Source organism: Poecilia latipinna, unplaced genomic scaffold (genome assembly GCF_001443285.1).
Source record: "Poecilia latipinna isolate Pla-1442-1.1 unplaced genomic scaffold, P_latipinna-1.0 Scaffold908, whole genome shotgun sequence".
NCBI classification, from domain to species: Eukaryota; Metazoa; Chordata; class Actinopteri; order Cyprinodontiformes; family Poeciliidae; genus Poecilia; species Poecilia latipinna.
In genome coordinates, this window is record NW_015113524.1 from 129,762 (window position 1) to 147,499 (window position 17,738).

At 42.0% G+C, this 17,738-nt stretch overlaps 1 protein-coding gene across 3 annotated transcripts in view; it reads left to right on the forward strand.

The window, feature by feature from the left end:
• pcnt (pericentrin) overlaps window positions 1-17,738 on the forward strand; it is a 46,117-nt gene that overhangs the window by 4,304 nt on the left and 24,075 nt on the right. For all 3 annotated transcript variants that reach the window (XM_015048868.1, XM_015048869.1, XM_015048870.1), the window contains 32 exons: window positions 355-531; window positions 884-1,030; window positions 2,037-2,186; window positions 2,282-3,153; window positions 3,253-3,588; window positions 4,260-4,662; window positions 4,786-5,202; window positions 5,294-5,509; window positions 5,592-5,687; window positions 5,780-5,923; window positions 6,106-6,361; window positions 6,467-6,546; window positions 8,061-8,349; window positions 8,612-8,712; window positions 8,918-9,029; window positions 9,226-9,352; window positions 10,440-10,559; window positions 10,646-10,709; window positions 10,814-10,918; window positions 11,006-11,117; window positions 11,202-11,242; window positions 11,326-11,602; window positions 11,675-11,825; window positions 12,665-13,118; window positions 13,231-13,428; window positions 13,509-13,580; window positions 14,239-14,343; window positions 14,612-14,764; window positions 15,418-15,564; window positions 16,751-16,911; window positions 17,160-17,326; window positions 17,476-17,648. In XM_015048868.1, coding sequence (XP_014904354.1) covers window positions 355-531; window positions 884-1,030; window positions 2,037-2,186; window positions 2,282-3,153; window positions 3,253-3,588; window positions 4,260-4,662; window positions 4,786-5,202; window positions 5,294-5,509; window positions 5,592-5,687; window positions 5,780-5,923; window positions 6,106-6,361; window positions 6,467-6,546; window positions 8,061-8,349; window positions 8,612-8,712; window positions 8,918-9,029; window positions 9,226-9,352; window positions 10,440-10,559; window positions 10,646-10,709; window positions 10,814-10,918; window positions 11,006-11,117; window positions 11,202-11,242; window positions 11,326-11,602; window positions 11,675-11,825; window positions 12,665-13,118; window positions 13,231-13,428; window positions 13,509-13,580; window positions 14,239-14,343; window positions 14,612-14,764; window positions 15,418-15,564; window positions 16,751-16,911; window positions 17,160-17,326; window positions 17,476-17,648 — 6,423 coding nt within the window. The remainder of the gene's footprint in view (window positions 1-354; window positions 532-883; window positions 1,031-2,036; window positions 2,187-2,281; window positions 3,154-3,252; window positions 3,589-4,259; window positions 4,663-4,785; window positions 5,203-5,293; window positions 5,510-5,591; window positions 5,688-5,779; window positions 5,924-6,105; window positions 6,362-6,466; window positions 6,547-8,060; window positions 8,350-8,611; window positions 8,713-8,917; window positions 9,030-9,225; window positions 9,353-10,439; window positions 10,560-10,645; window positions 10,710-10,813; window positions 10,919-11,005; window positions 11,118-11,201; window positions 11,243-11,325; window positions 11,603-11,674; window positions 11,826-12,664; window positions 13,119-13,230; window positions 13,429-13,508; window positions 13,581-14,238; window positions 14,344-14,611; window positions 14,765-15,417; window positions 15,565-16,750; window positions 16,912-17,159; window positions 17,327-17,475; window positions 17,649-17,738) is intronic.

Genomic DNA, 17,738 nt, shown 5'->3' on the forward strand with positions numbered 1-17,738 from the left:
GTCCAGTTCTCTGGAGATCGGAGAATTTTTAGCGAGCTCACGTTATTTTGAACTTGGCTGCCTCGTCAGGTTCCGCTGTTCCCTATTTTGGGTGCGACTTTGGGATTTCTTCTCGCTTCACTAGCAGTTTCTCACAATGGGTTGCTGTCGCTTTCTGTCAACAATTCCTACTCAACTCTTCATACACTTTGTGCGCAAAAACCCACTGCTCTAATTTGGTTCAAATCTGGACTGGAGATTTCCCCCCACCCCTCTCCATATTTGACTCCTGAGTTTCACCATGCTGGTGGTTTGGTGGTGCTCCGTGATCCTGACCTATGTGTCCGTCTACCTGTCACTGTCCTTCCTGCACAGCTTGCTAGTTTCCGAAAGAAGCGGGCGAAAAGCAACAGTGCGGGGGCGGCGAAAAAGACGCAGAAGGGGAAGGGCCAGGCTGACTCGAAGAATGACGGCCAGACGCAAGACCATCGGGTAGAATCCCCTCCGCCGCCGGTTGACGCTGCGACGCTCGAAGGCAAGACCAGCTCAGAGGTAAAGTTGGGTAAAGTTCTTCTCTGGAAACTGTGTGCGAATGTACATATCTATTTTTTTTTAATATGTCCTTTCTAGTATCACACGTTTATCCAGTTTCTGTTCTTTAACATGTTATTCATGTACACATATACTTTAGAGAACTGGGTCACTAACCATCATGTTGCCTGTAAGGCCTGTTGTCATAGCAACCTGACCAGGATTAACTGAAGCATCATTTGCTTTTTTTTTTTCTCCTACTTGTCGTCTCTCATTTTTGTTCAGTTTACATGAAGTGTACATTTAATACAGGATTTGTTCTGAATGTTTCGTTGAAATTTATTATTTTTTTGTTTGTTTGTTTGTTTTTCAGTCTGGCGGCTCAAACTCTGAGAAATCAGAAACCCAGCAGAATGACCAACAAGAGGATGAGTCCTCCACTCCGGAGCGAAGCCTCTCTCCTGTGGAGGACCTGACGGAAGAGGAGCTAGCTGCACTCACCGGGAAAGAGCAGCTCAAGGTATTCAGTACAGATGGCTAGATGTTCAGGATTCCTGCAGTTTGGAATTATTTTCCAGTTCTGAATACTGTAGCTGTGGAAATGGAGAGACAAACTACTGATAAACATTTGCATGTCCCGGCCCTGTTCTCCTCCTTTGCAATTCGGTCTTATAAATAAATCCTATTTGATTTTATAGATTTATGCAGCACTCCACGTCCCCTGGCAGATTAAGATCAAACGTTTTAATTCGACAATGAAGTTTGTTTTTGACAGCTTATGACGCAGCCGTCGCTGGCTGGATAATGTGGCTGAAAAACGCATCTGATATGAGCGTTTCAGATCAGTTGATCAATAATTATCGATTCGTTTTTTGTTTTTTTTGTTTTTTCCAGTGAATAAACCGATGAGATCCCTCCTTCCCTTTTCTATCCAGATTCCTCTCCAGTTCTTGTTTTCATTTTTTTTCTTTTTTTTTTCCCTTCAGTCCACTGTGTTTTATTTTTACACAGTTATGAGGCATGGTGGTGAACCCTGAAACTGCTGTTACACATGTACTCAACAGGTTGTTGCTAGGTAACCAATGAGTGGGTGAGCTAATTGATGCCTCCAACCTTGCTCAGTTGGGCCTGATGAGCTGAGCAACAAAAGCCTTTCCTCTGCCTACATCCCCCAGAATGCTGTGTGGTTCTGGATTGGACTCCAGTGAAATTATAAAAAATTATATTGGACGCATTTTCTATTGACATCATTCATGTGTCTATGGCAGTATGTATAGTTAATGAAATTATTAGTTTAGTTCTCTAACTGGACCACTCAACAATATTATTGCCTCCAGTCATAATGATCAAAAAATATATACATTTTAAACCTCTTCAAAGACTATGATTAATATTTTCTAACTGTAGAAGTAACCATATTGACATATTCCATTCAGTTTCATGGTTTCTAAAGCCCAGATGGTCAAATTTATTTTGAAAGAATGAAAACATTTGTTTCGATCGTGCCTAAATCTCCACATCTGCAGCTTCTGCAGCAGGCTGTCGAGAAGCGGAATGAAATAATTGCCAAACTCAGCCACAAGCTGCAAGAAGCCCTGTCGAGTAGAGATGAGATGCAGCTGCAGGCTCAGTGTCTTGCTGGACAGATCCAGGCTCTGCAGAAACGGCTCCAGCAGGTGAGTGGAAGCATTTTAGGACTGAGCTATTTATTTTATTTCTTTTTTTTTTTTTGCAGTTCAAAGCTCCGTATTGATTGTTTCATTTCGTACAGACCAACATAGAGTTCCAGCGGATTAAAGGTCACCCGGGGGCCGAAGCCTTTGGTGTTGCGGAGCATCACCATGGCCTCTCTTCAAACATCAGGCATAAAAAGGCAACAGTAGAGGGGTCAGGAAATGCAGGCCATGGCTCCCAGCAGAGCCCAGAAGGCCTCAGTGGTTACAGCGACGCTGAGATTGATACGGTTTTACACAAGCTGATGTCTGAGCTGGAAGAAGAAAGGAAAAACAGCCAACGTTTAAGTGCTGAACTAGAAAAGGAGATGGAGAGAAACCGACGCGTGCTTTCGTTGCTGGAGGAGGAGAGGGAAGAGGAGCGAAAAGAAAGCGAGGCCCAACTGCAAAAGCTCCAAAACCATTGCCTTGTCATGCAGCAGTACAAAGAGGAGAAGGAAGAGCTGAACAGAGAAGTGTCGGAGCTGAGGCGGAGGCTTCAGAATGAAGACTCCGAGAGGAGATCCGATTTGGATTCTGCCAGCTCCGCTTGCCGTCTCCGGAGCCTTGAGGAAGAAAAGCGGAGACTGGAGGATGAGACGCAAACGCTCAAAGAGGAGGTCGAGCACGTCAGGCAGCTGCTGGATAAGAGCGAAAGACAACTTCGGCAGAGGGAGAAAGAGGTGGAAGGACTGAAAGCTGTTAAGAACCGGGAGAACCACGCCAAAGCTGCCATCACTGCTGAGGAGGTTACGGTAGAGGAAGCCCACCTGGAAAGTGGAGCTGATGGCGAGGATCTGGACGCATCGGCACAAGGAGATATTCTGATGGAGCGGTACCTGTCCTCGGTTCCGCCAGCACATTCGCAATCTTCAGCTGTAAATGAAGGTTTTGAACAACCAAGTCAACTGGATGTGACTGCAGACTGCAGGTAACAGAAGCTTTTGGATTGAAATATGTCTTCTTTTTTTTTTCCATGGTTTACACGCTGGATGGCGCTAACGTTTCCCCTTTCTGCCTCTCTGTGCAGTTTCGAGCTCAACAGCGACGTTTTCGGTGACCAGCCGCTGCTGTCGATTTCATACCGTGTCTGCGAAGAAAACAAGACCAATCAGAACATCAGCAGCACGCAGTACACCGTCTCAGAGGCTGGCGATTCCAGTGGACAGTTCTTCTCTCGGTGGCTTCACGGCTCCGGTGAAATGGGCTTGAGTCAACTGTCCGACCAGCAGTCTGAGAAGGCCGAGTTGGAAAAACAGTTGCTGAGCCAGCTGCGCGAGGAGCTGGCTCAGAAGGAGCGCGACTTGGGCGTGTTGCAGGAGGAAGTCCTCAAGAGCGCAGAGGAACTGGAGGAGGCGCGGAGCAGGTAAAGGAAAATAATAGAAGATGGTTTTGCTTTATTTCTTTTACCACATGTTTGTAATTTTTATGGACAAACATGTGCTGTGGCTTTCAAATGTTCAATATGGTGTGAATTGGTCAAGCCAAAACACAGTAGAGCATGGTTGAGAAGTGAAAATGAAATGATGCATGAAATATTTTTTGCTGTATAAATAAAAAGCTGAAAGGTGGCATTGGGTTCAGCCTTCGTCAATCAGTTTTATAAGTTTAGACTAAAACCTTTGTTCTCTTTTGCAGAGTAGCCATAGCTACTTCAGATCAGCTGTAGGGAACCTGAACACAAATTTAGATTAAACTGGGTCTGACTGGGCCTTTAAACATGGTTTGATCCAGGGCTGGTCAAGACATTTGACTAAAATAATTTCTTTGTACATCTGACTGCATGTTCAGACGGGTTTCGTTTTTCTTCTCCAGCGTTAAACAGTAAGCAGGTTGGCACACCGCACTTTTCCGATTTGAATTAGATATTATTTTTATTTTTATTTTTTTTAGAAAAAAAATAAATCTTTCTCCCATTTAAAAAATTATGTTCTTGTTTGAGTTTCTCTGCCACCTAATTTATTTTTATTTAATTGCAGCCGTTTTTGATAATTTTATGTTTTGAATTTACGACTTGAGCCATTTTTTTTTGCTCAGGTGGGCCCAGGTGACGGAGGAACTGCAGCAAGCTCTTTTTGAACTTGAGGAAGAGAGGGAGAGACGGAGGCTGGCCGAGGAAGAGATGAACTCGAGGACTGATGAGCAGGAAACCTCTGACTACAGAGACGGAGCCTTAATGGAAGGAAGGGGAAACGGAACCGTGGCAACATCGACGGGACGAGAAGCTGGAGGAACCGCAGAAACATCCCTGATTAGGTTTTCTGTCTCTTCGTCGGAAAACGTCGACGAATTTTCAGGACAACTAAATGAGGAAACGGAGGAAGAGGTTTCTCTCTTGGCTCCTCAAAATCAGGAGGAACTGCAGGCAACGAAGCCGAGTCCAGATTCTTCCACGGATGTTTCAAAGCAGAGCGACGAGCTCCAGATCCAGACATTACAAGTATGTCACTCCAATAAGAGGTCACAGTTCACTGGGAATGTGAATATGCTTATGATTTCAAATGAATGCAAATTGCATATTGAGTGATTTTTGTTTTTCTTTTTGTTCGCTACCTATCGCAAGGCTTACTGTGACCAGCTGAAATCAGAACTAGAGGAGACAAAGACGGAGCAGAAAACGACGACGACTCTCTTCGGTCAGAAGGCAGCCGAGCTCGATGCCGTCTCAAAGGAGCTTGAAGCGACCCGCTCGCAGTTTCTAAAGCTCCAAGACGAAGTCGGCAGACTGCAGCAGGAACTGCAGGAGAGCCAGGATGGTCTAGACTCGGCTGAAAGAGCGAAAAACGAGCTGGAGTCTCAGATTCACAGTCTGAGAGAAAACCTGGCCTGTTTGGAGGAGGCGCAGGCTCTGTCCGCGACACAGCGGGAGGAGGAGAAGAGGAAGGAACAGCAGATGGACGAACGGATAAAAAAGATGGAACAGGTCCTGGAGGAGGAGCTCGAGCAGTTTGAGAACATTATGAAAGCCAAGGATCTCGAGGTGAGATGCACGTAGCATAAACTTGACATATTTTTCCCATTTGATTTGCTCTTTTTGCTTTATTTATGTGACAAATAACATTATCTAACAGTTGGCTGAAGAAAAGGAAAAATGGGAGGAGGAGAGACAGGAGAAGGAGAAGCTGATCGATGCAACTCGTTTACTGGAGGAAAAACTGAAAGAGAAGGAAGAGGAGGTGAAGGCTGTCGTTCAGAAGCAGGCGCAGGCCGTGGAGGAAGTGTCAGAAAAACTCAGAGCTTCTCACAAGCAGGAAATAAGAATCTTGGTAGAGAAACATCAGCAAGAGGTGGGATTCGCAAACTTCATAAATGTGGTCTTCAGATTACGATTATAGACGTTTCAGTATTTCCTCCTAAATAAATATCTAGATTTCTGAGTTGAACGATCGCCTGGAGACGGAGCTGCTGAAGCAGCGGGTCGTTATGGAGGAAGAGCAGAAGCAACAGATCGGCCTCATCAAAGAGGTATGAGTCGCTCCGGCAGATAAAAAAAAATAAATACAACCTTCCCCTTTTTGTTTGTAGCTTGCTCATTCCTTATTCTGATTTTCCCTCAGGTAACGGAACGGGAGCACGAGAGGATGATGTCAGGACTGAAGGCCAAACACAACGAGGAGCTGGAACAGCTGAGGACAGAGGTGACCCTGGAGCTGAGGGAGAGCATGGAAGCTGCCCACCAGGCCGAGATGCATCAGGTGCAGGTGCGTTTTAAAATCCACAACTTCAGGGGGAAAAAAAACCCCAACAAACTTTTGTGACATTCTTTCGTATGTGTAATAAAAATATAAATTTTAGTTTAATATGAATGTTTAAACATAGCCTGACACTATAGAGTTTGTGCTAGTAAAAACACACAGTCTCCAATGAGCAATCTGTGTTTTAGACCCAGAGGAGCATGGAGCTCGAAGCTTTACGTCTGAGCCTGACGACGGCTCGCGCCTCTCAGCCTGCGACGTCACAAGCGAACGTGCAGCAAGAGCAAGAATCTGCTGTCGAGGAGCTCCAGGCCTCTATGAGGGAGAAGTTCGCCCAGGAAAGTGCTCTTCTTCAGGCCCAGCATCAGTCGGACCTGGATTCGTTCAAACAGCAGAATCGGCAGCAGCAAGACCGGCTGCAGGAGCTACACCAGCAAGAGATCGGTGAGTACAAGCAAACTGGAGCAGCTCTCTGCTCACATGCTCAATCATTTTATTTTTTTTATTTTTACATCAATTTTTTTCCCCTTTGTATTTGTGAATGTTTAGATGAGTTGAAGCAGCGTTTTGAGGCTCGTTTTGCTCGGGAGAGAGCTGCAATGGAGGAGAAACAAACTAAAGAAATACAGGTCGAGCTTGTTTTCGTCTTTCTAATATTGTTTTATACTTGAACTTTTTACTTTCTTAGGTTTTTATGTGACAGATCAACAAAAAAATTACACAAAGTTGTAAAATGGAAATGATGCAGGGTTTTCAAAATGTTATGTGTTCCAAACCATCTTTAACTGAAGGAGTTTAGGGTTTTGTCTCTACCAGCTTTTCATCTAGAGAAAATTAGATGAATTAAAAGGAGCTCAAGTTTTTTAAGTTTTCCTTGTGATGATCAATTGGTGTGTGGGTTTGGCCCAACAATCGATCTTGTGCTGGTCCTAAGAGCCTTTTCCAGTATTTACATGTTGTTTTTTTAGTTCTATTCATCTTCCCATCAAAGCTGACTTGCTGTCCTTTTCCTGCTGAAGAAAAGCACACCCACTTCTTGATTCTGCCACCACCACTCTAAGCTAAGAGTGACGTGTACAGTTAGCGGTCTGCCAAACATGCCATTCTGCTCGCAAGACAAAACTAATTTACACAGTTGGACTTCATTAACCTCTTATTGGGGTGAGTTCTGAAGGTAATTGGTTCCATGTTGGACCTCGTAGGAGGTTTATTGATTGAAAACGCAGTTAGTCCTCTACACTGAATGAGAAAAATCTGAAGTGAAAAACCAATAGTTGGTGTCTAAGATTTTTAATGAATGATCATTTGTAGCCACAGCTTTTAAGGGCCGTGTTCAGTCTGTAGATCCGAAAATAACATAATTCTTCTCGGATTGTACAATAAAAATAAGCCCCACTTTTTCTTTTGTGTAAAATAGATATTGGAATAGTTGGAGGCAACGTTTCTGGCTCTTGTGAACCATGGAGATTTATTGTATAGGAAGGCTTTGCTCCACTGTCTTTGCATGCTAAATAGTGTATGCCATGGGGCGTCGATTTATTACCAACTGTAACATCATTGTGTATTTTATTCTAAAATTATCTGGACATCTTTATATGACTGCTCAGTCCTCGGTATGTGTTTATCATAAAACTTTTCTAGTTTCAACTCCTTGTATATCTTGTCGCCTTACAAGGAAACATGGAAGTTACAATCTCGGTTCTATGGAAATTCTGTAATCTGTCATCCCTAAAGTATGAACTGAGTAAGAAGACTTTTTTTGGCTTGCAGCACTTCATGCCTGGCTGCAATCTAAACTTTCACTTCAAACCCTTGCAACATTGAAGGACTTTTAAAAATATGGTGATAACTTGGCAGCATAGATATCATCTGGGTTCTGTGAGCATATTTTAATGTGTGTTTGTTTTCATTGTTACTATGCTGCTCTGATCTCCGTGCGACTAACTTGGTTAAATAATAATAATAAAAAAAAGCTATACACATTTTAGACTTTGAAAACTATGTATCGCTTTCTTTGCATTTCATGATTATTTGCTACTTTGTTGGTCGCAAAACAAGATGCACTAAGATAATAAACGGCGATTATCTTTGCAAGTCATTGCTTCACTTTATTTAAAAGCTAATAAGAATATTTTTTTGTCAGGCGTTGACAGCACAGTGGGAGACGGAGGCTGAAACAACCAGCCAAAGGTCTCTGTCAGAGATTCAGAACCGTCTCAATGCCACGCAGACAGAACTGGTCAACACCCAGGCCTCCCTGGCAGAAACGAGCAGAGCTCTGGCAAACACCAGGGCGGCTCTGTCTCAGAGCCAGTCTGACCTACAGGAGGCGACGGCCGCTCTGGAGGAACTCCAAACCTCCAGGACGGAGCGGGTCCAGAAACTAGAGGAAGACCTGGAACGAGCCTGGGCTGACAAAGAGGCTGCCACCAGTATGTTGTCGAAATGATCTTCCATTTCAAAACAAAAAGAAAACCGATTAGTTTAAGTTTTTCAGCAAAAAGTAAACACACATTTTACATATTTGACTATATATGGACATTAGGAAATTGGGTAAAATTTAATTTTATCCATTGAATCATAGACTCTCTAATGCTGTTACATCATTATTCTGCATTTTCTTATGTGGCACAATGCTGTTTTTTTCCCTCTCCATTAAATTAAAAACTGTCTTGTTCTGTGAATACCACGTAGGCTCTTTGGAGGAGTTGGTTTGCAGTCATAAGAGGACTCTGCAGGAGAAAGAGCAGCAAGTACGCCACCTTGAGGAAAAAGAGCAGCAACTGCAGCAAGAGGTTAGTTGACTTTCCAACAGTGTCACTTCGAGTTGGAGCTCATTTCTTGCTTAAAAATAACAACATGTTCATGATTGTTTTAAGGTTTAAATTTGAGAGTTAATGCTTTGTTCCGTCATGTCAATCTCGGGTGTATAAACATGCATTTAAGTAATCTGGAACGTCATTTGTTTCATCTCAAAAGAAGTTTTGCTTTGTCATTCAGGTTTCGCACCTTCAGGAAGAGAAAGCTTTGCTTAAAAAGAGCTCAGAGGAAGAAGTGGGTCAGCTGTGGACGCAGCTGGAGAGCATGAGAGCTAGCCGTCAAGAGCTGGGGGGTAAGATCATTACACCAACCTGACATCTGCAGGAGCGTGCACCGGCATGTGTCCGTTACCATGGATTTCTTCTTCTTCTTTCTACTGACCTTGCGTGAAACGTTTCTTTATAAACCGGTGGCGTTCAGAGTGAAGTACGACGGTGAAAGTAAAACTAAACTAGACTCTTCTCTCTGTCTGTCTTCTCGTTTGCCAGAGCTGAAGCAGCAGCTGATCGCTCGCTCGTCTCAGGTCGATGACATCGAGCGTCTCAAGACGGAGTTCAGCGAGCAGAAACGAGAAATCAAAGAGCTGCATGAGGCCGAGCTGGAAAACCTCAGGAAGTACGACGACGACGTAACCACACACCTGGTCTCACACACTAAACTTGGACCTTGCCTTTCACGTCTCCTGTGTTTGCACTTTTCCACGGCAGTACTCTGCATTCACACGAAACATAACTAGATTATGACAAGATCTAAAGAGGTGAAACGGATAATATCGCTGGTGTTAAAACATTCTAACACATTTATGGAGTATTTTGGCAACAGTAAAATTAAGTTAATGCAGTGTGAAATGATGTACAAGGTGTGGAGTAAACAGTAAAGTGGTGCAGTACACTTCATAAATGTTCGAACATATAAAACTAATTTATGCAAAAATTTGGTACTAGAGAGCTTTGCATTTATTTATTTTTTTGCAGATGGCTCAGACTTTTTATTTTTTTAGCAGCTGGATTAATATTACATTTCAGTCCACAATAAAAACCCAAAAAAATACAGAAAAACAAAATACAAATCTGTAAGTAAACCATCTTATGACTTACTTTTGAAAGAAAATTGCATTTAAAAATCAAGTGACTTGCTCAAAAGAAAAAATCAGATCATACCGTTTGGGTAATTTTTTTTTGTTTCACCAGTAGATATAACATGTACAGTAGATAATAATTTTTTTTTATGACATTTTCATGATGGTCTGAAGAGGATGAAGTGTAAAGCTGCTGGTTTATTTGCGTTAAGACATATTGAATGTAGCAGCATCTGGATTTATAAGGTAGGATGAACCACAGCAAAAATGTTTCAGTTTCTACTCAAAGTACAATTTGCTGTATATTATCAAAATACAAATCATATATATATATATATATATATGTATATATAGGTCTGCTTATTGACTCAGTTGCAAACTACATTTTATTTGACTTGAAAAACTTTAACAATATATTTTTTAAGTTGCGTTCCACCGTTTTCATATATCATATAAATTACACAAATCTGCTGTTTGTATATTGTCAAACATATGTTTTTTAAACTTTGGTATACCTTGATACAGATAACCAGTTGATGTATAATTTTGTGCTGCAGCTGAATCTGGTAACGGTGTCTACTTTGCTATGTTGTGCAAGAATCTCATAACGTTATTCCTCCTTAGGTATTTTGAGAAGCGGCTGCACGCGTCGGAGGAGACCTACAAAGAGGAAGTAGCTCTTCTGCAGCTGAGGCTGGTCGAAAGTGCCTTGGAGGAATCTGTGATGAAAACCGCAGATGACGGGTATGTTGGTAGGCCCTCATATGGACCGTTTCTCCAGTGCTGCGTAAATATGTCGGAGCATTCATTCCTTTGGTCTTGATTTCCAGCGCTATGCATCACATTCTGGCTGATGAAGAGAAGGGTGAAAGAGATGCATCTATTGCTCACACTGTAAGAATCCGGAGAAGATTTAAAGTTAAATAATGTGATATTTATTTGTTTTTTTTATTTTCTCTGTGAAGATCCATCATTGTGTTGGCTTTTGTCTTGCGCAGGAATCATTCGACAACTTGCGTGTTGAGCTGGAGGAGAAGCATGCAATGGACCTTTCCCAGCTGGAATCTTCCTTGGCTCTTTCTTATAAAGAAGAGTTGCGGCAGGTGAGGCGCCGTGTCGATTTCACATAAGCTAAAGTAAAAATCTGACGCTTCAGATTGTGAGTTTTCGTCGTCGTCGTTGTCTCCCAGGTGCGCTCAGACCTCACGGACCGTTACTACGAAGAGCTGCAAGAGATGAAGACTCGTCACGCCCTGGAGTTGGAGCAGCTCCGAGCCAAACTTTCTGAAAGCCACTTACAAGGTGCCTCGCGACTGCAGCTTTAAGCAAATAAAACGCTCACTTTCCTTTTTGAAAGATCTTAACGTTGATAAAATATTCGCACAGATCTCACCAGAGTGCATTTGGAGGCAGAAAGGCAGGTAGAGGTGAGGGAAATCAATTTGTAACATCTGATTTGAAATTTTGTCAGCATTTTTGTTCTCATTTCAGTGTTTTCATCCTTAATCAGGTGGAGGTAGAACAGAGGATGTGGCGTCTCACTGAGGAGCTGCAGACGGGGACGACGGTCATCCACACACTTGAGAACAACCTTGCTGCTCTGAGTAAACGGCATGAAGCTGATCACGGGGAGGAAAGTTTGAAGAAATGGAGAGAAGAGCTTCTACAGGAACACGAAAACGAGATCTCTGCTTTGCGGTCAGAAAAGAAATGCCTTGAAGAAGCTCTTGATAAAGAAAGAGAGAAGTTAAAGTCTCTTGACCATTCTCTAGATGATGATGATGAAGGTCGGCTCTCGTACACGAGCTACGTTGGTTACATTCGAGTTCTTCTGTTTTTACAAAAAAACTGTCTTCCAGGCCCACAGCTTCTGATGGTAAAACGACAATTGGAGGCTCAGTACAACGACGAACTGCAAAAGGCAAGGAGCTGCATGGCTGAAGAAACGGAAGAGCTCAAAGCTCTGCTTCATGAGCAGAGCGAGGAGAAGCTTCGACTAGCCCAGCAAAGGTCAGATCCGACACGTCGGGGTTGCGCTTGCTGTCATTAGGGTTGTTCTACTAAATCTGACAGTACATGAAGAAAATCCAACTGTATTTTGTTTATGTTAAGGACTAGAGATGCACCAAGCAGACTCAAGAAATTGGCTCTAGTTAGTGATTGGCAGGATAATAACCCCCAGAATCAGTGATGTGAAGGAGTAGTTGGATAAATGTTTCTGACAGATAATGCATAAGTAGCATCGGTATACACTAATATTGTATTGTCATTAATTCTTTTAATGAATTTGAAGGGTAAGTTTTCATGTTCAGGGAGCCTGAACTCCATGCAATGGATCAGAGGAATGTAATCTTAAAATGTTTAATCTCAAAGATTAAATGATTATATTATAAGTCATCATTTTGGTTTTAGTTTCTAGTACAAAAAAATTAGGTCACTTGAATTAAGATAAGAATAATGTAAAAGTAGCATTTCAGCAGAGATTTGCAAGTGTAATTAAGTGAATAATTCCTGAATATGCATTAGAAAGTACTAGTTCCACTGCGGCAGATTGTTTTCCACTTGTAACTGGACATTTTTTCTGTTTAAAGTGGATTTTTTTTTTTGTATCTATATTCCATATTTATTGACTTAAAACAAGCTTATTTATCTTTTCTGTAAAGTTACTTATAGTTATTCTGTCTTAATAACTTAACTTAGTATGCTAAAAAATATTTGCACTAGAGACGAGACAAAAATCCTTGGTTAAAATTTTGTTTTTCCATCAATAATTATTTAACAAACAAATGAAAGCCAGCTACTTTCTGTTACTTTCCTTTGAGCTCGTTTTCCTGTGCCCGCGTCTCCAGGTTTGATGAGCAGAAAGCGGAGTTGGAGCGGCGTTTGGTGCAGAGCTGTGAAAAGTCTGCGGCAGAGTTGGAAGATGGGCATAAAGCCGAGCTTGAACATGAGAGGACAAGGCTCCTAAACAAGCACTCGGAAGAGATGAACGCGCTCCACGCCGAGCACAAAGCCCAGCTGGACTCACTCGGTGCCTGTCACAGAGATCAGCTCGCGGCTACGGTCAGTGAGCTTGGAAATAAGCACAAAGCTGAGCTTGTTGCTCTGGAATCTGCCCTCGATGCTAAACGAATGGAGGACCTTAAAAAACTGGAAGCTGCTTTCAAGGAGACCAGTCAGGCCCAGTTGGAGGCTTTGGAGGCAGAACTGGCGCACAGACACCAGGAAGAGAGGGATGAACTGGAAAAGAGAATGCTGGGAAATATGGACACTTTGGAGGCCACATACTTAAAAGAAGTGCAAGTAAGTAGAGACGAGCCATTTGACCCAATAAGGTTGAGCTTAGTATTTACAGGGCGAGCGTTGACGGGGGTTTTTCCCAGTTTAATACTTCATGTATTCGATTTTATCTCAGGTTTTGCGTGATGAGATGAATCGGCTCGAGGAGGAGCATCGCCAGGATCTGATTTCCAGGAGTTCAGAGCACAAACAGCTGATGGAGCGACAGACTGCAGAGCAGCTGTCCATCAGGGAGGAGCTGAAGAGAGAGCTGGCTCAGGTTCACATGGACAAGTTCAAGGCCATGGCAGCTGAGCTTAACCACGTTCACAAGGTAAGAAACTGTAGCCTCACAGTCTGAACACATGATGACTAAACACTTGGTTGATAATTTCACATCAATCTGTTTCACAGATGGAGCTGGCTGCTCAGAAAGAGACGCTGGATACAGAACACTGCAGAGCGTTGGAAGTGCTTAAGCAGCAGGTACAGCTGTCCCTCAAAATGCATTTGATTTTCCTTTTTAAGTCACAAAGCTAAAAAAAAATCAGAAGCCCATTATGTCCTGCATTCATTCTTATAGTATTACATTATGAACTTTCAATTTAGGGAACAGGTTTGCTCAACATCTCCCCTGCCCATCAACATTTTTTAGAACATAAATACTAGGTTTGAAAGAGAAAAGGGGAGTTTAAAGTCAAAGTAATTGACAATGAGCTTTTCTGAAGCAAATGACTATCTTGATTTTTATTTTTATTTTTTTAAACTACATGGACAAAGAGACCTGTTGTAGCAAATAAGCTGAAGGAAGCTGAGCCCGCATTGTTGTTATCCAGACATGACCAAGATATTGCTGCTTTAGTTCAGCTGGTGACCATTAGGAGGGAGGGGTGGAAAACAGGGAGCCGATTGTACAATCACTGTAGATGTTTTTGTGTTAACTTTTGAAGTTTGCGGTTGCTTATTGAGACTCTAAGGAACTTAAAGCAAATATGGGCAAAACGGGGTTCAACCAAAAAATTACCATTTTCTGGTAACTTGGTAACTCGACTATAGCTGCGAGCAAGTAGTTTCAGAGCTTTCTTTGAATGTTTTAAACTAAAACTGAGTACTGTACTGTGTGTTTTTTTTTTTTTTTCTTCAGGTTTTGGAACTGGAGCAGCAACACGGCACGGCCCTGCAGGAGCTGTCGCACACCTACGGTGTTGAAAAGGAGCAACTTATAGAGCAGCATCAAAGTCAGCTTCAGGTGTGTGTTGCACACAAATGATCAGATTATAGTTGTGTTTGAAGTGTGGATGCTCGTTAATAGTTTCCTCTAAAGCTCTTGTGCTGGTGGCTCTTACAGGCCATTAGAGAAGGGATTACACTAAAACATTGTTTATCCTCTATAACGGCATGTTTCTCTGTAGATGCTGGGTATTTATTTATTTATATTTTTTTTCCAACTTTGACGTACTAAAGGTGTTGCCAGCTGCAAACCATGCCATTTGAAATTGTGTGGGTTTCCGTTGTAGGAGCTGAGGGGAACTTCTGCACGCGAACTGGACGCCTGTCGCCGGGAGCTCGAAGAAGAGTCGGCAAGGCAACGGCAGCGCTTCCAGGAAGAGGTGGAGCTCCTCAAAGTTCAATCGGAAGAGCGACTTCAGGACAAGATTAACCATCTGAAGGTAAAAACTAAATTGTTCAGGCATGAGAAGAAAAAGATGAGACGCTCGGAAATGTCAGACTGATCTCTTCAGTTTATTTTACCCTATGTTTTAAATCTTTTCTGTTTTTTCTTATTATTTTTGAAATGTTGTGTAGAATATTGTTGGGAATATTACGTAATAGCGAAGGATTATCTGGCGCTACAGTGTGTGTGCCGATTGTGAAGCCCCCTTTAAGCTCCAGCTGCACCAGTTCAGAGGATAGTTCCCTCGCTTGGACTCTGTCCCATTTGAGCTTTACTCAAACCCAGTTTTCTCCTAATCCCACCAGCATATATGTACAAGTGTTGACGTCCGTCTGTCTCCATTCTCAATCTGTGCTCTTCTGTGCTGCGCATGTGTTTCCGTTCATTCATCTGAACCACAGCTAAAAGGGATTGGATTTAGGGTTTTTTATTCTCTAATGCCAACGGTTTTAAGGCAGCAAATGGGTATTTAATTGTTGACCGTTTCAAATGTGCAGCCAGACATTCAGGCAGAAGATGGCCACTGATTTAAGGAAAGTATAACTTACAAGGTGTTGCCGCTCATTTTTCTCTCGGGTTTTTTTTTTTTTTTTTTTTTTTTTTCCGCTCTGCATCTTCTGCTTCTGCTTCGCATCGTTGCCATCGAAGACTGAATTTGAGGAACGGAAAAAGGTGGAGCTTGAAGTTTTGAGGCGGAGCTTCACATCTCAGCAGCAGGAAAAGGAGCAGATCTACACGAGCAAAATGAGCGAGCTCACCACCCAGCTGCAGCAACTGGAGGCTGTAGTTGCCCAGGTACTGAAAACGCCTGTACATAACATCTCTTGCTCATCTCGTATGTCTTGCCCATTTGGTGCAGATGGAAGGTGTAAAACAACATTTGATGTTGATTCCAGTGAGTGAATCACTTAAATTATTCAGTCGTGTATAAGTCAGGTTATGATTTGCAGATAAAGATTTGCACCATAACAAAATGCAAAATTCATATTTCATGTACAGTGGAGATGCTACGTTATAATTATTTTGCGATACATGTTTAAAGTTTGACAAGTTAAGGTTCTCACTTTCTAACTTTTGTTCTTATTGGTGGTATTAATTGTTTGAATTTCTTCAATTTTTCTCATAGCTATTTTGGGAAGAACAACTAGTTGAAAAACTTTACATTACTTCCTTTTTGAGACTTAAGAAGTTCATTTGAAGTTTTATAAAAAAATAAATAAATTTTAAAAATTCAAGTAATTTTTTGTGGAATCCTATTTGCTTTGAAGATTACTAAAGCATTTTCTTTTTATTTAAAAAAAAACGACATAAATTTTTATAAATTTTAAGGACTTTGTGAATCCGTAGTTATCAAATGATTTTCCAGTTTTTTTTTGTTTTTTTTTTTGTTTTTTTTGTAATCGGCGTCTCCCTCCCCCATCTAATTGCTGGCAGTAAAGATGTTCCCGTTTGTTTTTGTTTGTTTCCATGACATCTTTTGCTCTTTAAAGTAAAATATTAACACACACTCTGGTTTCCATGAGGTTGGCATAGAGAGGTTTAACAGGAGGTGGAGGCTGTTGCCATGGCAGTGGCATTGTTTTATTGAGCTAGGTGGCTGCTGGAGGTGAGTTGAGGAGGGAAAAGAGGGGGGGGAACAAGAGGGAAGACATAGAGAAATCAAAGGTAAGAATAATAACAACTGAGCTGTGAAGAAGCCATTACGGCATTCAGATAGATTGAAGTACAACCCAGCTGCACTGACATGATGCTCAGAAGTGGATGTCAGTCCTGCTGGATGATTAGAAGTTAGTGGGTGTTGCATTTTGGCTAGTTTTAACAAGAGTCAGGGACTGTGTGGATTACTAATTACTCTTAATTTTAAAGACTCTTCTTCTGGACATTTAAGTGACTTGATGCAATCCTTAAAATGGATAAAAGAGGAAGGAGGGAACGTTTAGTTTGGGGAGTGGAATGAATGAAAACTGTCTTCCTCCTTCAGCTGCGTGCAGAAATCGGGTGCTTGCAGGACGAGTTGCACGGGAAACGTGCAGAGATGGAGACGTTGGACACTCTCCTCCAAAGAAGGGAACGAGAGAGCCAGGAGGGGGGAAACCTGCTGAAGATGCTCACTGATGACTTGCAGGATGCCAAAGAGGAAAAGTAAGTAATTATTGTGGCAGTTTGAATAAATTATAAAAGGTATATAAAAATGTTTGCCGAGTAATTTTTAAGTGGCACTTTTCAAGCACAGCCAGAATTTGTCACGTTTCAGATTTTAGTACTAAAATAGCCTGTGATTCGACCTCAGTAAATCTTAGATTATTTATGGCTGCAATAAATGTATGTGTAAAAAGCATTGAACCGGAATCTGCTGTTTTTTTTTTTTTTCTCTCTCTCTCTCTCTACAGGACCAAACTGTATGGTGCAAATGAGAAAATGAGTAAAGTGCTGGTTGAGATGCTTCGCAGTGTCGTAGCAACAGAAGAACTAATCGGACAAAAGATCAACAGAAGGATCCAAACAAACGAACAGACGACACAGAAAAGTTCAAAAGAGCACCGAGATCAGGAATCGGGTCTGTTGATCTCAGACTTTACTCCATTTAGGATTTAAACTGCTTGAATAATATCACCATTATAAGAACCAGCTGCCTTTTTATATGTATATATACACACTTAAATGACATGAAATAAATCTTTCTTTTCTTATCCACATTTATTTCAGTTGTAGATTTGACATCAGAGGAGATGGAACTGACCCAAATGCTGTGCGAGAGTCTGCTGGTTGCAGACACTCAGATCAGTCCTGCAGGAGAAGAATCGGCCCTTAAAGCCTGCAACAGGCTGCGTCTGGCAGTGGAGACTCTCCTGGACCTGCTCCATCAAGCTCACACACAGGTAAAGAAACTCTGCAGACATGGATTTATTTGCGCTCATGGAAAGATGTGCAAGGAGCAGAGGTGTGACCAAGTCACTGTGTTGCAAGTC